Source organism: Eretmochelys imbricata, chromosome 1 (genome assembly GCF_965152235.1).
Source record: "Eretmochelys imbricata isolate rEreImb1 chromosome 1, rEreImb1.hap1, whole genome shotgun sequence".
Classification (NCBI taxonomy): domain Eukaryota; kingdom Metazoa; phylum Chordata; order Testudines; family Cheloniidae; genus Eretmochelys; species Eretmochelys imbricata.
In genome coordinates, this window is record NC_135572.1 from 214,611,539 (window position 1) to 214,635,294 (window position 23,756).

A 23,756-nucleotide genomic window follows, 5' to 3' on the forward strand; every position below is an offset into this window, starting at 1 on the left:
GTCGATCAAAGTGTTCCCATTTATTGAAGTTACAAAAGATGGCTACTGGTGCACCTCTTGCAAGAAAGCTTGCGAAGAAGGAAAGCTTCCCAATGCTATAACTGGTAAAAGTGGAGGAGCTTGGTTTGTCAAACCGATCAGCAAAACCAATGCTGACAAACTACGTGAAAAGGCTGCAAAACACCAGGCCTCTGGAGTGCATCAACGTGCAGGAAGCTCACTATCTTTCTGCAAGAAACTCAACTGACTGGCTAGAAGCATGTGGTGCAACAGTGAAAAAGACTTAACAGTTGAAAAAGTGAAGAAACTCTCTCACCACATTCAAAAAATTTGCATACATGGCTAATGAATGCACTGATGCAAATGGGCATCAAGTATTAAGTCATTGTGTACTTTATCTTGATGTCAGGGGTAGAAGCTACATTTGGATCAATCAGAGAGCTATCCATTGAAAAAGTACTGGAAGAAGCAAAGACTTCAGTCCAGAAGTTGACTAATGAAGGCATTTATATTCAATCCTTAAGTGAAGAAGACAAGAAGTGTTTGTTAAGACAACTGAAAAAGTACACAGACTTGATTCTTAAAAATCTACAACAGCGATTTCTAGATTTTACTCAACCTCTATGTAGCTTTTACAGATGCCTGTCCTATAAAACACTGACAGTTGAGTGGAGTGAGACACTACCAGCAATGGGACTGCCATGTGATCAGGACAGAATAGAGAATTTGAGCATAGAGTGGAATATCATGCGACGAATGAATGAAGATTTGACTTCAACTAGTGGCTCGACCTGATCTTTGTGTTCCGTGTCCTGGGCTGAAAGAAGTAGGAGTTCATCCCTTGCTACTCCCAGTCACAACAGCTACAGCTGAGCTTTCTTTTTCCTCATTGAATAGAATTTTGTGTTCTGAAAGAAGTCGCCTTCTGCCTGATCATGAGAATGAACTAATGAGCATATCAGTTGAAGGAACGGAAGTACCAGACACAAGAGAAGCCACCAAAGATGAATGCAATGCATTCAAGAAGTTCATTAACAGAGTTGTACAAAATTATAACATGAAACCAAAACGGATGTAGACATAGTGCTTCTTAGAAGGCTTGAGTAGCCAACTTTAATTTTGTGTTAAATCTCATAAAATGGTCATGAAACATTTTTCAGTTTTTCCTATGGTGCCCTACCCCCCGCCCACCTTCACCCTCACAGCCTCACCCCTCATGGGTCCTGACACCCCCCACCTGTAAATTCGAACACTCCCCTCCCATTTCAATTCCTGGGGAAACCACTGCGGGCACCCCACCCTCTGCCCTCCCGCACTCCGAACCCCTCAGCCCCACCGCGTGTGGCTCTCACATTGAAGGGGTTTTGCCAAAGTGGCCCCCACTTCAAAACCAGTGGCGAGCCCTGCCCGGGACCACGGGCGAGTAGAAGGCCCAAGCAGCCCTGGTACCAAGTCTCTGCGCTGAGGCGCGCAGGGCCGGCGGCAAAGGGAACCGCTTCAGGGCCCGGGGAGAGCGGCCAGCAGGGGTCAGCAGCGTCCTGCCGCAGCGCGGCGGGGTGAGTGTCACGCCGTGTGCTCGCGGCCCAATACGCGCCCCCCGGCCAGAGGCCGCCACGGGGTTGGAGCGAGCGGGCTGGAGGGATCGCAGCCGGGCAAGCGGCGCCCCTGGGGAGCGGGGTAATGGCGGCGGCAGCAGTAGCAGGGGGAGGCTTTGGCGGCAGCAAGAAAGTGGTGGAAATCTTCTACGACGTGGTGTCTCCGTATTCGTGGCTCGGGTTCGAGGTGAGGCGAGAGCCGAATGCGGGGACAGACAGACCGAGAACCGCAGGGGGAGAGGGACGAGGGCAGCGGGGGCGGGCAAGAATAGACTTTAGGCCTGTGGAAGTCCTAGGAAGCCCCGGTGTTTCCTGAGTCTCCGAGCCCCAAGGTGCTTCCCCTCCGTGTCATTGCGGAATTTTCCCTGTCTGGCAGCAGGCCTGGTCCGGACCTTGCTGGAGAAATGGGAGATCATTTCTCCCCCACCGCTGCGCTTCTCTCCAGAAGTGTGTGTGTAGTAAGAATAGTTTGCAAGGTCACAGCTCCCCCCTGTGTGTACTTACAGCTGGTTTGTTGGCCAGCTCTGGCTTACTTGGTTTCCTACAGGATTCCAGCTCTTGTTTTCTTTACAGAGGTGTGTTTGTGAAGTGAGCTGTAGCTCACGAAAGCTTATGCTCAAATAAATTGGTTAGTCTCTAAGGTGCCACAAGTCCTCCTTTTCTTCACGCTGACTGTGTTGCCTTGCCTGGAACAACCGAAGTTAGTACAACTGGATAAAAGCCAGCGAGGAGTGCTGACTGTTCACGGGAGAAAGTTACTCATTATACTTCAGAGAAGATTAATGTTCTACAGTTATTACTGGAGCACAGGTTATGAGCCTGATCTTAATCTTAATTACACAGGGTCTTTGGACTAAATTGAGCCCCATGGAAACTCAGTGAAATCAAAACCGTTTCAGGAACATCAGGAACCTACTGCACCTTATGCCTAAAGCTAGCTGGAAAATGCTGCTATTTTTTTTAATTTACAATAATTTTCATTCCACACATTTGGAAGAGGAACCAGGTTTTGGGAGGGGTTGTCTTTGTTGTTTTTGTTTTATTTGTAGTTGGTTGAAAATGTTGTAAACAAACTTTTTAGTTTGCAGTTTCCCCCATTTCTCTCAACTATTTCCTGTTTCCGTTTTGGCTAATGAAAGTGGGAGGAAGAGAAAGGGGCAAGGAAACAAATTTTAACAACAAAGCCAAAAAATTTTCACTTTTGTCAAAAATTGAAAACTGCAACAAAAAAAATTGCAGTAACTTTCATTTTTTTTAAAATGACCTTTGTTTGTCAGTGTTTAGAATGAGAAATTTCAACCCACTCTATTTGTACAAGACTTACAAGGGTGACTTTAGGGATACACACATTGACATCATACCTGCCTAACCTCTGGTTTTTCAGGGATTTCTCAAGCCCAGTGGTGGTGTTTCCAAAATCTCAGGATGTTTTTTTTTTTTCTTCAGTGATGCTTTGGGTGGCATGTATGTTGCTACCATGAAAATGACATTAAAATCAAGGCAAAATTAAGGCAATCTGAGGCTAATAGTTATATCTCAAGCAATAGATAGTGGGTTCAGTCTCCACTGCCAGTGACACACCTGGGGCATCACATTACACACTCTTTAAAATGAAAATTGAGATTCTCATTTTATCACATGACTCCATAGCTGGGTCCTATAGCATCTATATCATCATCTGGTCCTGGATTAAATAGATTAGAGCAGCAATAAACAGAGTTGTTCTGTGAGACAGGGCCAGAGGAAATAGATCTAATTTATACTCATGAAGTGCTTAAAGAAAGGGGAGATGCTGTTATTTTCCTGATTTAAAAGAGAGAAATGAATCTGCTGTGTTATTTCTTCTTCCTGCTCCAGAGAGAAACCTGGGTGCAGTGGTGCATTTATCTCCATGGCTATCATTGGAGTGCATTTCACAGGGGTTTAGGGCTGCTTGATATTTTAATTCCTGGTCCCTCTGTAGGAATTTACAAACCTTCCCCACAGTATCACTGGCATGAAGATCTGAAGTGCCTTGCTGATCCCAAGGTTGATTTCTAATGGTCTCAGACAGATTAGGCTTTATCTGCTAGATGTATTTCAGTGCCCAGATCCTGGTTTCTGTCAGAGACTGGGCCCCTGGGCTTCATTGCAGGTCTTAGATGTTGTGTATCCATTATTATTTGTCCCATTGCAGGTGCTTTGCCGGTACCGGCACAACTGGAGCATTGAGTTGCGTTTTCGTCCTGCTTTCCTTGGAGGCATAATGAAGGAGACTGGTAGGTGTTCGACTGCTCCTGACCCTCAACAGAGAACATCTGGAACCTCCTGCAGAGTGTGGCTATGAGAGAGTGGAGATTCCATCTTGCACTCGAGCTCTGGCAGGGCACTGCTGTTAGGGAGCTCACCACAGACCCCAAAATGGATTCTGTGGGGAATATCACAGACCACTGAGACTCCCTGCTGTCATTAGCCAGGCATTGCTGAAGCCCTTCCATTCTACTTGGAGGTCTAAGGCTTTGTCTACACTAGCACTTTTGTTGGTCAGGAAACATCCCCTCCTCCCTCTCCCCCCCCCCCCCCCCAACTGACAAAAGTTTCACCAGCAAAAGCTGCAAAAGCATAGCTACTGCTGCTCGATAGATTGAATTATGCTAGCAGGAGGGCTCTGTCATGAGTTCTGTTTCTGGCTCTGTTGGAGATTTGATTTGCCTGAAATCGCAAAGCACTTCATCTTGCTGTCCCTCAGTTTCTCACTTTTAAAATAGGATAATGATCCTCATCCTCCTTAGTAAAATATTTTATGATGAACAGCACTTTACTGTACCCAAAAGTTTATTTATCTTTTAAAAACTGATTTAGCTGGTGCAAACTCCTTTGTGGACATTCTTATTGGTTTAAAACTGGTTATGTCAGTTTAGCACCTGCAAATTTAAACCTGGCTTCAGTTTCACTTGCATCAGTAAACTCATATAAGAGTGTACTCACACAAAGTAGCAACTGTTTTACTAAATCAATATAAAATTACACTTTTCGTTAGACTAGTTTAAATTTGTGTGTAGACCAGGCCTACCTTATTATAACTGGAATCTTCATTTTGTAATTTTACCTTTTCTGTAAGGTAACCAGCCCCCAGCAATGGTGCCCAAACGTGGGGAATACATGATGAAGGATATAAAGAGGATGGCAAAATATTACCAGGTCCCACTGCAGCTCCCCAAGGATTTCGTTGGAAGTGTTATCAGAAAAGGTAAGTAGAGGAGGCTGCTTGGTCAGTGAGTTGACCTTTCACCTTAAGGAGCTCTAGGTCCAAATCTTACATGACATTGAGGGGGGGAAAATGAGATTAAATGTTCTCTTCTTCTTCCCCCATTTGTGATTTGTATGAAGTCAGTGCATAGCTTCGCATGAGTGGAAATTCCTACTCGGGAAAGGGCTGAGAGTCGGATAGCATAAGAGTTTCTGCAGATTGTGACTAAGGTGCTTTGGCAGAGGTGGGAGGGGGAACAGCTCAGGGTAGGAGGCAAGGAGATAGGAGGCAAGCCCACAAGCTCTGACACTGTAATATTTTTTTCATCACTGAATTACATGAGGCACAGATCTGTGTTTAAAAATAGCAAATAGTTTTGCAAATAAAAGCACTAGGTTCAGATCAGTCCTATTCACAGGGTCATGTTACTTGTGACTGTTCAGATGACTGCCAGAAATTCATGACAATATTCACAAATGCAGAAAATCTAAAATATTATCACAAAAATTATTTGGTCAAAAATTCATACAGGAAAGTGTGTTCTTTGTTGTTTACAGGATTTGATTTAAATCATGATTTAAATCACTAGTCAGGAAGGCTCGATTAAATCATGATTAAAAAAGTGCATCCTTGTTGGTTGTTATAACCTTAATACATATTCTTAACAACTCAGATAGATGCAGGTTTCATTTTTAAAAGGTACACACTGTACATTTTTTAAGTGATTTATTTTGAAAACTTTTCAGATTAGTTTTACAGCTATATCAGAAAATGAATGATTGTTTATTTCATTTACCAAAGATAATTGAAGCACTTTACCTCCCAATGACTTCATAAATATCGCCAGTTCAACGGTTAATCATTAATATTTGGAGGATTTTCTTGCCATACTGTATTAGGAGAAAAATATCACCAGACAGGCATTTAAATTGTTTTGTTTAAATAAAACAAGAATGGTATGTGTTCTGGATTTTTTTCTTCAACAGCAAACATATAATATTTTAACAAAACAAGCATATGAATTTTTGCATTTAATTAAACATTCAAGTTTTTTAAAATCAGGTTTGTTTTTGTTAAAATTTTTTTTAACTAAAATAGTTAAATGAAATATTTTAAAAAACCAAAAATTAAATCGACTGTCAGCGAGGTCAACATGAGAAACTTAAAATATTGGCTTCTGCAGCTAACTCAGTCGTCTTCACCTTCATTTTCCTGTTTGTTCATAATTTGTAAAAGAAAAACAAGCTTTCCTGCTTTTTCAGGTCGCAAATGATTTCTCAGTTCGGAATGAATTAGTCCAAAGTAAGAAAATATTCTTTCTACACCAGCAGAAGAAGCTACTGCTGTTAAAAATGAGATTATCACTTCAACAGTCTCTGAATCCAAGTGCTTAAGTGACTTCTACCACCAGTTCACTGGTGAGACTTTCTTTAAAACATCAGCAAACATATATTTCTTGAATGGTTTCACCCTTAGCTCTGAAGTTTATTATAGTTGGCATTATGGAGGGATGATTGCTGGATGGCCATGTCATAGTCAACTCCTCTTCTTCAGCAGTTAAGGTTTGACCCTGGTACCGAGTATTGAGAATATTTACAAGAAAATGAGCTGGGGATAGTGCTTGTCCCATTTGTTTTTCAATGCTTATAATGTAACTCTGTCCTCACATATTTCTCTTTTTAAGATCTCACTCTGTTCCGTCCCAATTTCTACAACATCAGCAATAAAACAGCTATTTCCCTGCATTTTGTTCATGGCTGCAGAAATAGGCTTCAGGATATTCAGCATGTGGTCAACATTTCTCTTAAGCCCCATGTTGAGAACTTTGGCTGTCACAGTGCCATCTATTTTTTCACAATTTTGTTCACAAACTGTCATCAGATTAGGCCAGTTCTTGATATAGTGCTCAAAACAGTCCACTACTGAGTTCCATCGCACGTCTTGTGGGAGAGTTAGATTTGTTCCTTCCACTTTTTTTTCAGAGCAGCTGCTGCAAAGTGGCTGTTACGGAAGTATTTTGCAATTTCAACAACATTAGCCTTTATTTCTGGAACACTGAAGTCTTTGGCTAGGAGGTGCATCAGATGAGCACTGCAACTGTATGTTATTAGCTTGTGACTCTCTTCTAAATAATTTCTTCTCATCTTGGATACATTTGCAGCATTTTCTATGACCAAGCTGTGTACTAAACATTTGAATTTTTTTTTCACAGTTTGTTATAGCTTTTACTGCTGCTACTTGTAAGTATTGTGGTGTGTGTGCATTTCCTGATGTATCTATTGTTTCTGTAAGGAAGACATTCCCTTCTTCTGTTGTCACACAAGCACATATAACAGGATCATTGTGGACATTGCTCCACCCATCAAGACTCAGGTTAACAATTTTACCCTCTACACCTTTTGCACACTGATCAATTTCTCTTTCATACACTTTATCCAGAAATTTGCCTGCAACATCTGCTCTGTTGGGTGGACTCTATCCTGGTCTTGATGACTGAACCATGTTATTGAAGTGTGGGTTCTCAATCACAGGGAAAGGAGAGTTTGTTGCATAAACAAACGGCAGTTTTTTCATCAATTACCACTTTTTGTAGACTGCTGGTTCTTATCACAAACTTATCTATGGTTGTTTCTGGATGATTTTTTTTTCTTTTTTTTTCTTTTTGCTACAGGTGATATACTGTGGCTATGTGACATACATGATGTGACTGAAACACTATCATTGGCAGATAACTCTGAAACTATAGAAAATGATGGTGATCTTGAAGGTGGATAGTCTTCAGAATCCTGTATGTTGAGGATGGATTTTCCTAAACAAAATAAGTCACTGCAGTTATTTAATTATTATTACCATACTGCTCATTTAGTATTACTCATTGCATTCACTGACACTCAGTACTACTTTAAAGGCGACATTGTAAAAGGAAGATCTGCCTATTTCAGCTATTTATTTTTTATCACAACTGCATCTAAAATGATAGTACCATAGAGTAACAACTATATTTTTTGTTCAAACATGATAATTTAAGAATAGTCCAGAAGGAAGACAGGCAGTCCTTAAGAAAGAAGTATGAAATAAAAAAGTTTACCAACCTGGAGATTCTGCATGTTCAGACATGTTCCTTTCATCATCTTGAACGCAGCTTCCTCCTGAAAAGGAACACTTCTCATGATGTTTGTTTGTTTTGTTGCACTGTTTGCATTTTGCATGCATCCCTGTCTTATCCACAGGAAGAGGAACTTCATTAAAATATTCCCAAACTGGGTCTCTTTTAGGGCCTGCTGCCATTATAGGTTTTCCCTTCTAGTGAGAGAATGGTATAGTAGATCTCAAATCAATGAAGGCTACGCTCAGAAAGACCTCAAGACTTCTAGAATATGATGCTCAAACAGTTTCACTGTTTTGTTTCTACTGCCGGTCCCTCCCTTCTGACATTTATCTCCAAGCTTCTTCTCCTTCTCCAGATCTATTCCGTCCCCAACCATCTTCTATTCATTGAACTTTTTGAAACTTTGCACTTTTAGAGAGAGGTAAGGGATTGACACTGTGTACACAAATTTGCAGAGGGATAGTAGGGTTGAGGCCTGTTGTTTCTCACCTCAATATTTTATTTATTTAAAAACATTTTTTGCTGTTAACATCTCTGGAGACACAAATCCACAGTTTGAGAACTGCAAAACTCAGCATCTCTGATGGTATCTTCTAGACTGAGCACTGAGTTCCATTGGGTAGATAGAAAGATTAACCTAAATAATCTATACGGAAGCCCCTGGAACCCCATGAGATTGGGTCCCTAATCCATGAACTATGGAACTCATTTACAAACCTTTTCTTAAACATTACATGAATATATTGTCTCATACTATAGAATTAGAATTTATAATCCCTATTCCATGATGAGATATCTTTGAGTTGTATTGTTTCTTAATTAAAACAGTCTTTAGATGGGTTTTTTCCTCAAAAAAACAAGTTATCAAAAAAATCTGATTTAATAAATTTTTTTTTTTTAAAAACATTGATTTTTTTTTTAATTCACCCTGGTTATTTATTATACTACTGCTTTAAAAAAGTTTCCATCATCAAAACAGAGTGCAGAACCAATTCCATGTGACCAACCACACGCAACCAGAAACAAATTGCAATTGGCGAAGTGAATAGTTTTCAACAACCCTCCATAGGCTGAAAATTCTTCATCAAGTTTATTGATTATTTAGAAATCATGAATAGATCAGTGGGAATCAGGATAGACTTTTGAATGAGTCACCCAACAGAAATGGGGCTGAATTCAAAACAAGTATTACTGGCAATGAATAGTTTGACCTGTTCTAATAGAGAGGATTAAGATCCCAAGGACTGGTGCCACTATACACTGGACATCCATGAATATATCTAGTGCTCAAGATATTAATACTGCTACTTCTTAGCACTTAACTTGAAATCTGCCATGTGCAGTTCATACATTAGTGAGCTAGTGCCTAATGTGCAGAGAAGCTGAGTACCCACAATTCTGGTTAAAATCAGTGGAATTGAGGATGTTGAGCACCTCTGAATATCAGGTCCTATTTGTCTCTAGTTGGACTTCCAATTGGGAGGTCCCAGACCTAGAAGTAACTCTTGAAAGTTTGGCCCATGATGTTTTTGGCCATAACAAACTTTGAGTCCACTCTCCATCTGAGACCAGTGCAGACTGTGTTCAGCAAGCTATTCCCATAGATGAATCCCAACTAAGTCCCTTTCCTAGAGACCCTCTCCCTGTTCAGACCCTGCTGCAGACTTGAGTGGCTAACTCCTTGGGACAGTCCCAAGGAAATCCCATACAGAAGTAGGCTTCTTATGAACATTGGCAAGAGTTTCATTAATGGCCTTTTTGCTCCTTGGGGACATTCCCAGGGCAGTGGCAGACTTCATTGGTTGATGCCGTTCCTATGCTTCCTCAATGTGTCTTTCTGTCTTTCACATCAATCCCAGGCAGCCTTTCTGCCATGCGCTTTATCACAGCCGTGGATATGACACAGCCACAGTTCCTGGAGCCTGTGTCCAGAGAGCTCTGGATGCGCATCTGGTCCCGGGTGAGTACTTCTACACATCCCCAGTCCAGCTCCTTTCCCCATGTTCCTGACCCTCCTCTGCCCTCAGTCAACCATGTAGTGTCAGCAGGAGTGTTGAAAACTGTGGTTCAGGGTCCAATCCAAGGAAAGCACTATATTTCAAGTCGATTTCAGTTTCTGTTTCTTTCAGTGTGGAGACTTTCACCAATAGTTAATTCCAGAGTCCACATAATCCAGTTCCAGTTTGGGTGAATGGGATGTTTTCCTGTGGGAAATTCTCCAATAGGATCCCTGTCCTCAGCTGAGCTTTTCTGACTCCATCCCTGCAGGAAGACAGGGTCACTGTGAGAAATTCTCTTTGTAGATTCAACATCTTGTTCATAAACATTTAACCATTTGATTTACTCCTCCTCCTCCTCTCACCAGGATGAAGATATCACCCAACCAGAGAGTATATTGACAGTAAGTTTCTCCCTGTCGCTACTGCTTCTACATTCATTTGTTGTGATTTATTGGATGTGGGTCTTAGGGTTACCGTCTATGGAGACAACTTAAATAATTTTGACTGGCTGTGGATTTTTTAAGGGATCATTTGGAGTTATCAGGAAATTCCCTTAGGGAAAATGTGACTCCCATGTCAGTGACTCCAATCCCTTAGATCTGTGGAAATGTGAGGGTAATTTCCCAAGTAACTTTGGTGCATTTTATTGCCAGGCCTAGGGTGGATATTTAGGTACCGGTGCCTTCCCTAGCAGGATGCCCCGGAATAGGCAGTGGATACACAATTAAAATATAATTAATAAACAGTAATAAAGCCAGGAGCAATATTCAAGAGGGAGCTCAGGGAAGGGAGTGGGTTTGCTTCTATAAAAGGCTTTTAACTTGAGTTAAAATTTGATTCAGAAGGTAGATTGTGGAGGGGACAGTGGTGGTGGTGTAGCTGGGCTCCATTCTCAAACCCCAATTTCTTGGTATGCCTTTCTTTGAAGTTGCTTTGAAATAGTGTCAGTTCTTCTTTTCCTCAGTTCCACTCTCTGCATCCTGCCTCTTCTGTTTGTTAGATCTCTGGCTATAATGCAGAGATAGGCAGAAGACAGTGTTCAGATCTGAACCAGGATTAGTTTTGGGGTTTGTGTTTGAGGTCAAATCAAGGCCACAGTTCCAGTTTGATCCCAAACTAGGATCTCATATTCTAGCCCTGGATGGTAGCCAAGTATTAGCTCCCACCTTAATTTTACAAACACTATTTTTACGACTACTCTTATATAGCACTTTTCATCAGTATAGCTCAAAGCAGAGAGGTTGCAGAAGATTATTTTAGGCAGTGTTAGCATGAGAATCCAGGTCTCTAAAAGTCTTAAGCTATGTCTACACTGCTAAGTTTTTTTTACCAAAAGTTATGCCACATCTATTAAAGCACTTTAATTAAACCGCTGTTGCATGTCCACACTCTGCTCCTTGTGTCGCTGGAGTGCATCCAAACTAGCAGCTCTTGCTATTACTATTACAAGAGAGCAGTGCACTGTGGATAGCTATCCCACTGTGCAACTGGCTGGGTGCTTTGGGAAGGGTTTGCAGTGCCTCACATGATGCAGGTTTCTCAATCCCATTGTTCCACGGGCATCCTAATAGATTGCCAGTCACTTTTCAACTGAAGTGTGGAGGGTAGCGAGGGAAGGTGTGTGTGTGTGTATGTCTTCTCATGCTGTCTCGTAAATTCAGACAGCCACCAGAAACAATCAGTCCTGAGGGAAACCGAACATCAGCCCCTGCCTCCCTCCCTCCCTGGCTCTGGGACAGACAGACACACACCCAACCCTGCCTGCCTCTTTGTTTAGTGTGGGAGACAGCAGGAGCCTTCCATGTTAATGATTTGCTCTTTTGTTTCCCTGGAGCAGAGCAGCACAGCGTGCTGACTGTCAGAATGGAGCTTTGAAAGGGGAGGGGTGCATGCCCGCAGGGCTACTGAGTTCAAAACAATGAGCAGAGCGGTTACTTCAGGCATTGTGGGACACCTCCAGAGGCCAATGACAGCGATAAAAGCAAAGTGTTTATGCTGGCACTTTGGCGATAAGAAGCCTTATCACTCTTGTCTAGGTGGTTTTATTAAAACGCTGCAACTGAGGAGGTTTGTCTTGAAAAGTGGCTTTGTAGTATGTACTTCTCTGCTGTTTCATTGCCAAAAACTGCCTTTTGGTGAAAAAACTTGGCAGTGTAGACCAGCCCTTAGCCACACAGTCACACTACCTTTCAGAATAAATATTCTAGGTATATGTGCTGTGGCTTGTCCTGTCTCTTTTCCCTCTTAGACCAGAGCTAGAACTCAGAACATCAGCTCTCCAATAGTCTACTTCTTCCTAGCAAATGTAAATCCAATGGGAAAAGATGTGTCAAGGCCACTCTTAGTAGCTGGTCCACATAGTTGTTAGCAGTTACTCCTGTAGCTCAAGCAATAAAGCTGTATGCTGTTGAACTGAGGCTTTAACTATGTGAGAAAGTTGCACCAGTTTAATATAAGGTGTGAATTTAAAATAAAGTAGCTAAATTGGAGCAAACCCCTGTCTAGACACTTATTGTGGTTTAGGAGCAGTTTTTTTCAGTTTAGCATTAATTGATGGGAACAGGTTTAAGCTAAACGGAAATAAGCTACCCTCAGAATAAAATAAGTATCTTTCATTGGTTCTTTCATTGACATAGGGAGATTTTATAGTAAACATCTTTATAATCTGTACATTATGTTGTGACACAGTAAGATATGGGTGTCCCACTTTTGGGCCCTATGTCTCACGTTTTGATTGTTGGCATCACACCATGGCAGATTTGAAGTTTGAGAAGTTCACTGCTAGAACAAGGGATGAGGATCCTCTTTTTGTCTCCAATGAAGTAGAACATGCGTTGCTCTTCTGTACCAACATTCCAGTTCTGAAGATCACCCACCAACTTCCAGTTAGGCTTACTGAGTTTGGTCTCTGTTATGCAGTGTCACTCCTCGTTCCTCTCTTGCTGTGTTTGGCAGGTTCCTTCTACTGTTTAGACTCTTTAATACATTAATACTCATCTTCATCTTCTTTTCCACTATAGTACTTCATCTGTCTTAGTTCATCTGTTGAAAGTACTTAACTTGAACTAAGCATAAACTCCCTTTCCCCCTTTTGCTAGCTAATTGAAAGCCCACCTAACAAGAGCTGCATATTTTGAGCTTGGGAGGTGATATCCCTTCATCTTCATGTTCAAAAGTCACTCAGAATAGGTGATGTAACCAGGCAATGGTTGAAAGTAGGCCAGACGTCCTGCCAGAGAAATATTCTAGGAGGAATAATTGTGTGACAACAGACCTTCAAGCAATGAAGCTGCATGTAATTATTATGTAACTATCATGAAAACAGCGGCTGTTCTTATTTTCCATCTGTCTGCCTCCTCAGGCTGCAGGGGAGGCTGGGTTACCCTCAGCGCTGGCCCAAAAGCTACTGGCAATGACCTCGACCCCGGAGGTGAAGAATCGCCTGAAGGCGATAACAGAGGAGGCACTGAACTATGGGGTGAGAAGCTCCCATTGCCACATGGGGTTAGATGTGTGTGTTCCTTTCCCAGCAGTGATATTGTGGGTCAAGGCAGGATGAAAGGGTAGATCAGAATACACAAGGATCCCATTGCTTTCAGACTTTTTTGTATTTTAAACATACATCTTGCAAGCCAGCTCAATACCCTCAGTATTAGTGCAGGAAACTATCTTTTGGGAAACCCAGGTCTGATTCCTAGCCCATTCGAAGGGAGGTGTCAAGGGACTGGCATGCCAGAGACCAGAGCTAGTGCCTGGGGTCACTGCTCTCCACTACCATGCCTGAAGCCGTGGTTTGATTCTGATTCCTTTTCTCTCAGTCCCATGGGATGACAGGGCCATAAGAGTTTTGCAGAATCCAGGCTTGCTTGGTACATGGGACCCAGATTTGAGATAGAGAAAGGAGAAAGGAAGGGAAAGGGAAAAAGAAAGTGAGAGCGTGAGGGAGGAGGAAAGGTGATACAGTTCTTTGTAGAACTTTTTCTTAGAACTGGTCTTGTGGTTATTCGTCTCTTTGTGATTCTCCCTGTTTTGTCTCCATGGGGGCATTAGGCGTTTGGAGTGCCAGCACTTGTGGCCCATGTTAATGGTGAATCTCACCTCTTCTTTGGCTCTGATCGTTTAGAGCTCCTGGGCAATGTTATAGGTGAGTGTTTCTAGTAACGTTTCCCTCTATTTTCTCTCCCTGGTAATTATCCATCTGCTCTAATGGGATGTGTAATGTGACAGACAAATTAACACTCTGGGGCTATGTCTACACTGCAATTAAAAACCCATGGCTGGCATGTGCCAGCTGGCTCAGGCTAAGGGGCTGTTTAATTACAGTGTAGACACTCGGGCTCAGACTGGAGCCCAAGCTCTAGGAACCTGCAAAGGGGGGAGGTTCCAGACCTTGGGCTGTAGCCTAAGCCCGAATGTCTGCACCACAATTAAACAGCCCTGCAGCCTGAGCCCTAGTCAGGTGGCACAGGTCAGCCATAGGTGTCTAATTGCAGTGTAGACATACTCAAAGAATCAGAATCTCCTTCCCTCTTGGGCCAGGGGAAGGGAGAGCTATATCTTTGTATCATCTGCATGTTATCAATTATTTTACATTTTCTTCCAGATCATTGATAAAAATAGTGAATATCGTTATACCAAGAACTGATCCCTGAAGTATCCCAGTGAAGGCACTCCAAGTACTTAAGTCTCAGTTAGTAGCTACATGTTGAAACCTGACAGTTACCCAGCTTTTAACCCATTGAACCATATTGATTTTGAGTAGCACTCATGTTTGAATCAGAATATCAGGTGGTATTAATTCAAATGTCTTACTTAAATCCACATCTCCACAGAGTTACCTTTATCTACCAGACTTGAAATCTTTTCAAAGAATTATATAAAATTTGTTTGACCGGACTCTCCATTATTTTTGCCTGGGCTTTATGTTAGATTGACTAGCCCTTAATTATCCAAATCATCTTATTTACCCTTTTTAAGGATTGGCCTGACAGTGGCTTTCTTCCACTTCTGTCCCTTTCTAGTTTTCCTAGGGTTCTTAAAAATTAACATCAGTGGACCAAAGAGCGCCTTGATAAGGTCTTCTAAAACTCTTGGTTGCAAATCAATCAGATCAGCTAATTTTACAATGTTTAACATTAGTAAAAGTTGTGTAACATCCTCCTTAGTTACCACTGTAAAAGAAGGTATGCTTGTCTGATTAACACAGCTTTGGTGGCAATATTCCTTTTCCCCATGCCAGCCCCCTCCCCAGTGATGAGGTTACATGTTGAGCTCTGCCTCTGCTGGCAGAATGTCTGGAGACTGATGACCAGATGCTCAGCTGGGGAATGGTGCAGCTACACACTATGGACTAAATCCCCAGCTAAAGATCCAGACTTTTTAAAAAAAATTAAAAAAAAAAAAAAAATTGAAGCCTTCCCAGTCACCTGATGTCCTGTTTTAAGACTGTCGGCATCTCCGAGGTGCCATTCTCACACTACTGTAGCTGATGAAGGTGGAATTTTGAAAACTAATTGTAGGTGCTGGACAGGAAATTGCAACTAGCTAAATCAAGTAAGGTTTATTTTTGGTATAAAGTGGCAAAAAAAATTGAGCTCAGGTGAGACCCTGTATTTGTTGGGTGTAATAGCTGAGGAACCACCTGTCCAAATCATTTCAAATCTGACAGAAGAATATACCTCAATCCTAGACTTACCCTAGTAAAGGGAAATCAGCCTAAAACTTATTTATGGATTTTAGCAAGGAGAAAGAGAACAAATTCAGGATTACAATGGAGGCCTACTAATACCAGGACTTCATTAATCCTAAAGTGAGAGGGGTTCTAGTTCCATTTCCATAGCAGACAGTCCAGTTGGATGTGTATTCTGCTTCGCTTATAGTTTTGTGATTTCTTTTTCTTTTTTGTTCTAAAATAACTTTAATTTTAATTAAGAGAACTGGCATAGGTTGTGGTGACTGTAAAAAAAAAAAAAACAGCATTACCCCCTGTTGGATGAGCCAGAAATAGGGAAACTGAATTTCAACCTCAGATTTGGCAGTGTTTGGGGAGTGGCGTGTCAGTCATGGGAAATGAGTTTATGATCCCTTTTTGACCTAGCGCTTTGAGGAAACTGGTTAAGGGATGCCAGGCTTGATGACAGGCTCCATAGCCCATCCTTAACCCCCAGATCTTAACATTCAAGCTTATCTTTGGTGCTGGGCAGTACATCTCAGGTAGCAGAGTCCAGTAGCCTAGATGTGAAAAGCTCTGCATCCCATTAATTACATTCCCATTTCAGCACAATTACCCATTCCATGAGGAGGAAGGGCAGCCTTACCCTGCAACCCACCCCCAGTATCAGGATTTAATTTATGTTGGCTTTTCTTACAGGAGAGAAATGGTTGGGACCAGTTCCTGCAGCTTCAAAACCCAGGATGTGAGAAATCCAGGTGCAATATGAAACAACCAGAAAATAAGTGACTAAAATTCGAATGAAGCAGTAACGTCCATGCCTGAGCCGTGGCATCTAGGGTCCCAGAGGGTCTGGGAGGAGAGCAGTGATGTTCCTCTGGAATCCTCTATCAGGAGAATAATCAGGACTCTAGTTCTACTGAGGTAGAGCTCTGTGATAGACTGAGACTGATTTTTCACCATACAGATAGATTTTTCCAGGCAGGATGGGGATGTGGTGACATTTTGGTGAGTGAAATGTTAATACAGGGTCATGGGCAATGGCAGAGCTCTGGCTGGCTGATAAGGATGAATGAAATCTTGTCTCACTAGTGGTCTGCAGTCTGAAAGTGCACTGCTGAGAACAACTCAATTTGTTTCACCCTGTGAAGTGTAAATGCTTGTCAGGTTTTTGTCTCAATCTACCCAAAGTGGGCAGTATTTGGTGATCAGTGGGAACTGCTAGGGGCACTACAGCTGTAAGTTTTATATATTCCAACTCTCCTGACCTGGCTGCAGGAAATAGTTTTCAGGCTAAGAGCAGGGTTTGAGTCCTGTCTGTGTCAAAAGTGCAATTTATTCTACTCTGAAAAATGACATTTGAGCTAGATGCCTGTGGCCTCGTGGAATCCTCAGCCCCAATTTAAGTGCCTCACAAAATAAGAAACAAATACAGCACTATCTAGGTCTCTGTATCAGAACAGACCAATATCTCAAGTGGCCTAGTGACCTGCCTGCCATATCAGATCAGACTCTTGGGCCATTTAACTTGGAATTCTGCCTGAACAGTACCCCAGTCGCTGCTCTGAACCAACACAAAGTCAGCCTGTTGTCCCATGTTTTACCTGTGTGTGTGTGTGAGGGGGAGAGAAAAGCAGGGACTGAAGACTGACATGATTATTTCTATCACTTTCCTAAGTATCAAAGTCACCCCCAGCAGGGACTAAGCTGGAACGAGCCTTGATGGGTGGGGCTGTGCTTGTGCTGAAGGAAGAACTGTGCTAGTGTTTTGGTTGGGAGAGAGATCTCCCTAACCAAGCTGCTAGGAGTTACGTTAAGTATCTCACCCCTAGGAGTCACCACTTCCTTGGCTGAGCATGTTTGGGCTAGGAGACCGCTCTCCCTGGCGTGAGTGTGACTTGGCTGGGAGCCACAACAGCCTGGGTGACTGATTTTTCTCTCTCCTGGGCAATGTCAGGGACAGGACACATACCAGGGTTGGCAAAGGACTGTTGCTTTGGAATTGGGGACTAGCACTGTGAGAGGTTCCCTCCTGTGGATGGAGCGAGCTCTTTTTCTCTCCTCCTCCTTTCACCCTTCTCTTCCCCCTCCCCCCTGTAACCCCCTTCAAAATGACAACAAAATATACAATGCCCTGAACTGTCTTAGCATCATGAGCATTTTTAGAGGACTGTAGCGTGAAGATGTGAGCGTGCCAATAACAGCCTTACAGAGCCCATGGTCGGTTGGCCACAGTGTCCTTTTATTGCGAGCCCAAGATGCCACACACACACACACACACACACACACACACCACAAGCATGGAGCGAGGGTCAGAGATTCACATTTACACATCTTGCTACTGCAGGGTGCAGAGAGTGGAGGGCAGAGAGAGAAAAGAGAGAAGACACTGAGGAAAAATGAACTCCTCAAGGACAAGGCTGGGGAACTCATCGGGTACCGTAAGAAGAATGACTTCCAACTGGACAATGTTTCCTACACTAAGTTTGCCGTGTGATGAAAGATGGGGGAAGGAGAGACCTTCATGTACACACATTCTGAGGGACGGGCATAGCTCTCAATGGCTTCAGGGCCTGGGCCTCTCTTTAAATGACAGGGTTACAGTAATGACCTTGGAGTTTAATGGCAAATTCCATGTCAATTCATATAGCAGCAATCATGAACTGGATTTCTCTGCCGCCTCCAAGAATGGACTCTTAAGTGCTGTCTTCCCCAGAAGAGAAGACCATGAACAGGCTATCTGAACCCTTCTGCAATGGACTCAGTGGGGAAAGTTTTATACCAGGAATAAAAACAAACTGAAAGTGCTCCCTTTTCACTCTCTCCTCTCCACTGGTGGATGGAAATCCCCTAGTGGAATAGCTTGTTTCTGGCCCCTGAGGTGGTTGAACTGTAATGATATACTTGGATGAATTAATGCCACATTTGGTTTCATGGTTGGTTTTCTGGCTGCTTTTGACACAACCATCACTGGAGGAAGCAGAAGGGCCAGCAGTCTTGGGAATCCAGCTTTGTCTCCTCTGAATCTCTAAGGTGAGGAGTAGCCAGGCCCTTCACTTCAGCAGCAAATCCTGAGAGAAAGAGAACCAGACACACAGTCAGTAAAAGCAAGTTCCCCTCACACAAATCTTACAGCTGCCACTGCTTCTGAAGGGACCATCTGGCCTCACTTGTTCTGTCTACTCCTCAACCTGACCACCTCCCTCCACCTCAGATAAGATATTGTCATTCATGAGAAACTCCTGTGGTGCAGCCAGCAGTCTCCTCTGTGATGGTTATATCCAGGTTAGGATTTAAGGAGACCCTGGGGGTGACACTAGGCAGCACAGGCTGCTAGTCTAGGAGTAAAGAGAGCCTCAGAGAATTTGTGGTGCACATTTGGTTGTTTCAGTGCAGGCCTGACTAAAACATCTCCAGGGTGAGAGACAGAATTTGCCATTGAGCCAAAGACACTGGACCAATCTTGCAAGGTGCTAAGCACCTCTGGAGAGATGAAAAATGCCCTCAACTCATGTGGTTTGAAGATGAGGATTTTCACCACCTAGTGTTACTAGGCCCAGGGGTAGCTATAGGGCAGAAGCAGAATTACCTACTGGCCATTTAGGGTTACGCACATAGAATGGGCAAAAATTTTCAGCTGAACCTTTTTTTACTGAAAAATGCAAATTTGGGTCACCTGACACATCTCATCAATTTGCCAAAGTCACCAAGTGCTTTTGGTAAAAAAGTAAATACATAAGTAAAAGCTTGATTTATTTGTATTATTGCAGTGCCTAGGGGCCCTAGTCATGGTCCATCATCCTGTTGTGCTAGGCGCTGTACAGACACAGAACAAAGAGATGGTCCCTGCCCTAAAGATCTTAGTCTAAATAGTGTTTCATTTAGACATTTTCAAAATGAAATATTTAGATGTTTCAATTCTAAATGACTTTGTGTTGAACTTTAACTTTATTTTTAAAAATTGACAAACATTTAAAAAACTCAAAAGCCAGATGAAATGGTTTGTTGAACCCGAAACAATTTTTTTTCTGACTTTTCAGAAGGGACAGCAAATGGAAAATCAGCTATTCCGTCTAAATGCAGTGTACTTCCTTCCCTGTGGGTGTTTCCTCTGCTGCCCTGTCTCCCCCACGGTTATATTGCTAAATCTGCAGTCCCTGTGGGGAGTGTGTCACAGTCTGACATCCCCATCACCCATGGGGCAGTGGGATACTTTGCTGTTGGAGAGAGGAAGTTTGTCTCACCTGGATAACTGACTCACCAAGACATTAACAAAACCAGAGAAACTGCTCCCACTGCATCTCAGAAACCCTAGGGACCTTGCTGCTCAGAGAGCTCCCTCCAGCCCTGCTACCACTCACCCCATTATTACTTTGTCTAGTAGCTGATAGTCACATTATGACTATCTGAAAAAACTGTAACACTGCCACAGAGAAGCACATCCCACCAATGGACAGACCGAAAGCAGCAGACAGACAGACATGGAAACAGATGCAAAACTAGCCGGTGAGCAAGAGATGGTTCAGCAAAATAAGAAAACTCTAGGAACCATGGGGGATGTCTGAGCAAAGTGGGAAACTTAAAGAGCATTTGGGGGAAAGGGGACAGCACTAAGAAGGGGCCAGAGTACGATGAGGCAGGGAGAGGTGGCTGGGGAAGGTTATGTTGTTGAGTGGGGTGCAAAGAAGTTGCCAGAGAAGGGGGCTCAGCTAGATGTGTAGTGGCACAAGGAGTTGGCCATGGAAGGAATCACTAGGATGTTGCTTTATTGTGAATCTGCCTCGTGGAGGGGTTGGGATGGGGCAAAGGCCCCTTCTCATCCTTCACAGTTCAGCTACCTGCCTCCAAACCTCCATCCAGGGGCATAAAGGCTCCTAGTATGTCAGTTACCTGTACATTACCCAGCATGCACTGTGACACCCCTCCAGCGATGACATCACACACAGCACAAAATGGAGGCCTGTAGAACAAGGAAATGGCAGTTCTTTAACCTTCCCTGAAGCATCTTCCCCGTGCACCCTGGACTCCTGAGCATACAAAGCCCCCTGCACCATCATCATCTGGATGTTGGTGAGGATGGAAGCACATGGAGGCCTGGCACATACCGGGCTGTAACGCTGAGCATCTGCCTTGCTGCCTTTCCCCTTCTCCATGGAGCCTGCAGCGTTGCTAGACGGGAGCAGTCGGGTTACTAGAAGAGAGCCAAGCACACAAGAAAATTGGCTCTTCCAGGAATGGGAAAAGCAGTTCTGTCACCCCAATCTGTGATCCATAATCTGTCTCAACCCCTCAGCCATCACCCCCAATCTCTTGCATTGTCTGGTAAGCTTGCCCGCATGTGGCAAAGTTGCTCTCCAACCGTTTTTAATTTGAGCCAGGTCTTGCTAGGGTTGAGCTCCAGCACCTCTAGGCTTGGCAGTTCATATCCGCAGCAACTGTGGGGTTGCTGTGTCAGTTATGAAAGTAAAAACATTGCTTGAGCCCTGGCACCTTTCATTACAAATTAAGCACTGTCTCCAACCACTCCAAATGTGCATATTTCTGTCCCCTCATTTCAACCCCACTGTCTACTGTTACACACAGAAAACTATTTTAAAAGAATATTGTTAAGGTTGTAAAGTCAAGCACTCGAAAATGAGGAAATGCCAGAATTAAGGCTGCCTGTGCAGCCTTAGTTCAGCCTCCTTGTGCATATGCATAATTATTTAATTACATACTGTTTTTTCCACAGGCCCCTTGCCTCTTTCAGTACACAGGATGGACAGTGCTCAGTTAATGTTTCGTTTTCTCCATGTTGTTCAGTGTGTAGCCCCAGGGCTTATTTACACTACTCAAACACTGTTCTGAATTCAGAATTATTAATTTCCTCAGGGCCTTTTTTATGGTGCTCCTCACTACAGTACCTGAGTGCTTCACAGACTTTAATCATTTTATCTTCACGACACCCCTGTGAGGTTGTGGGGTGATATTAGCCCCATTTTAGATACTGGGAAGTGAGGCACAAAGAGAATAGTCAGAACTGTCCATTAATTTTGGCAGCCTAATTTGAGACTTTTAGCATTATATAGCAGTTCATATGTTCAAAGCACAGCTATCATAGATTTTAGCACTTCTGCAAATCAGACCCCAGGCTCTAACACTGGGCACCTAGAAAATGAGGAACATACAATCAGTGACCACCTAGGAAAAGTTTGGTTTAAGTGACTTGTCCAGTATGAAATAGGACAATAATGCCTACAGCATATCTTTTTTTTAAAAAAAAAATCCAATCTTGATTTAAAAATTGCCAGTGATGGAGAATCTACTACAACCTTTGGTAAATTGTTCCCATAGTTAATGTAAAAATTTATGCCTTATTTCCAGTCTGAATTTGTCTAGCTAAAATATCCAGGCATTGGAGCGTGTTACACCTGTGTCTGCTAGATTGAAGAGCTTATTATTAAATATTTGTATCCCAAGTAGATACATATAGATTGTGATCAAGTCATCCATTAATCTTATCTTTGTTAAATAAATCGAGCTCCTTAAGTCTATCACTATATGGGATGTTTTCTAATATCATTCAAGTGGCGCTTCTCTGAACCCTCTCCAATTTATCAACATCCTTCTTGAATTGTGGACACCAGGACGGGACACAGTATTCCAACAGCATTCACACCTGTGCCAGATACAGAGGTAAAACAATCTCTCTACCCCTACTCAAGATCAGTACCGGATTTAGCCATGGTGCCAGGCCCAGGCTCCAAAGGGGCCCCAGCCCGCTCTTCTGCACCCACCGCTCTCTCCTGCAGGGGCAGAAGATTGGTCCTGCTGGCTCCTGCTGCAGGGCAGGCTCCGCCGGCAGCCAAGCTCCCTCCCCCCCCCGCCTCTTCCCCCGAGCGTGCCACGTTCCCGCTGCTCCCCCTCCCAGCGCTTCCTCCGCCTCCAAACAGCTGTTTGCTGCCGCGAGGGAGGGGGAGGAGCAGGGCTGCAGTGCACTTGCTGCTCGGGGGAGGAGGTGGAGAAGACGCGAGTCAGGGCTTTGGGGAAGGGGGTGGAATCAGGACATACCCCCTCCAGCCCCCTGCCGTGAGTTGCTCGAGGCAGGGAGCACCCCCATGACCCTCTCACACCCGAGTCCCCTGTCTGACTCCTGCACCCCCCTGACACACACCCATGACCCCAGCCCTGACTCTTGCATACCCCCACAGACACAGCCCGCTCCATGCCCTGACTCCTGCACCGCCCCACATCCCCACCCTGAGCACTAAACGGGAGCTGCATCTCCACCCACATTCCCACCTCCACCCCTCTCACCAAACAGGAGCTACCCCAAGTAAGCACTCCACACCCCAACCTCTTGCCCCAACCCTGAGCCCCCTCCCTCACCGTAACTCCTGGCCAGACCCTGCACCCCAACCCCCATCTTGCTCCTTCACCCTAACTCCCTCCCAGACCCTGCACCCCCAGCCCTGAGCCCCCTCCCGCACCCTACGTCTTGACCAGACCCCGCACCTCAACTTTTTTTTACATTTTTTTTATAAAGCGCTCTTATCCAAAGTGCTTTACAATAGTTAGCTAAAGGTACAAACAATATTTGAAAAGATAAGTGGTCCGCTGAGACTCCCAGCAATTTTCAAGTCGTCTGTGGAAAAATAAGTTAGAATACAAAAACAATCAAGGTACCTCACTTTATTTTCATTTACTTGCTATTACTTAGAGGAGGAGGAGGAAGAAAAAAAGAATGAAAAATGGGGGAGGGGGAGAGCAGAGAATGTTTTTTTTCTTGGCTGGGTTCCAAGGAGGGGCCCCAAAAATGAAGCTGAGCACTAACTCTAAATCCACTACTGGCTGTCACGTCACCTGGGCTGGGGATACTGTGTCAACGGGTCTCCAACCTACCTGGACAGTATAGCAGACATGGCCCTGCCCACTAGCACCTCTCCACTGCCTAGCCCACCCACCACTTGCTTACCCCCTCCCCCGGCTTAAGGCTTAGTCCTCTCACTTTTAAAAATGATTGCTTGCCCCTCAGGCTTTTCTGGCACCCCCTGTTGCCAGGTATCTAGTTTTAGACTGGAAACTCCAGTAGAAAATGGACCTGAGTGTCCGGTTAGCAGTGCTGACTGGAAACTAAAAGTCTGATTATAGGAGTAATCACATTAGCCTCCGC

The 23,756-nt window shown here is 43.7% G+C and overlaps 2 protein-coding genes across 3 annotated transcripts in view; one reads left to right on the plus strand and one right to left on the minus strand.

Moving 5' to 3' along the window:
* Window positions 1-1,586: 1,586 nt before the first annotated feature.
* Window positions 1,587-22,137, plus strand: LOC144268580 (glutathione S-transferase kappa 1-like). Of its 2 annotated transcripts, none has more exons than XM_077823572.1 (8): window positions 1,587-1,782; window positions 3,772-3,853; window positions 4,696-4,824; window positions 9,793-9,893; window positions 10,299-10,334; window positions 13,295-13,411; window positions 13,984-14,077; window positions 14,537-14,846. In XM_077823572.1, the coding sequence occupies exons 1-8, from the start codon at window positions 1,681-1,683 to the stop codon at window positions 14,542-14,544; spliced, it is 669 nt and encodes a 222-aa protein (XP_077679698.1). In that variant the 5' UTR covers window positions 1,587-1,680; the 3' UTR covers window positions 14,545-14,846. The 2 variants fall into 2 exon arrangements, with proteins under 2 accessions (XP_077679698.1, XP_077679691.1); XM_077823565.1 differs by lacking the exon at window positions 14,537-14,846 and adding an exon at window positions 16,304-22,137 and having other exon boundaries at window positions 1,588-1,782.
* Window positions 20,541-23,756, minus strand: part of LOC144268574 (rap1 GTPase-activating protein 1-like) — a 50,909-nt gene continuing 47,693 nt past the window's right edge. Inside the window, exons 20-21 of the mRNA XM_077823552.1 lie at window positions 20,710-20,795; window positions 20,541-20,564 (exon numbers count right to left, since the gene is read on the minus strand). Coding sequence (XP_077679678.1) covers window positions 20,541-20,564; window positions 20,710-20,795 — 110 coding nt within the window. The remainder of the gene's footprint in view (window positions 20,565-20,709; window positions 20,796-23,756) is intronic.

Coding starts and splice junctions, on each gene's coding strand:
- LOC144268580 (XM_077823565.1), top strand. CDS start 1,681: ATGGCGGCGGCAGCAGTAGCAGGGGGAGGCTTTGGCGGCAGCAAGAAA. Junction 9,894..10,298: donor GGATGCGCATCTGGTCCCGG/GTGAGTACTTCT, acceptor TCCTCTCACCAG/GATGAAGATATCACCCAACC. Junction 13,412..13,983: donor AGGAGGCACTGAACTATGGG/GTGAGAAGCTCC, acceptor TGGGGGCATTAG/GCGTTTGGAGTGCCAGCACT.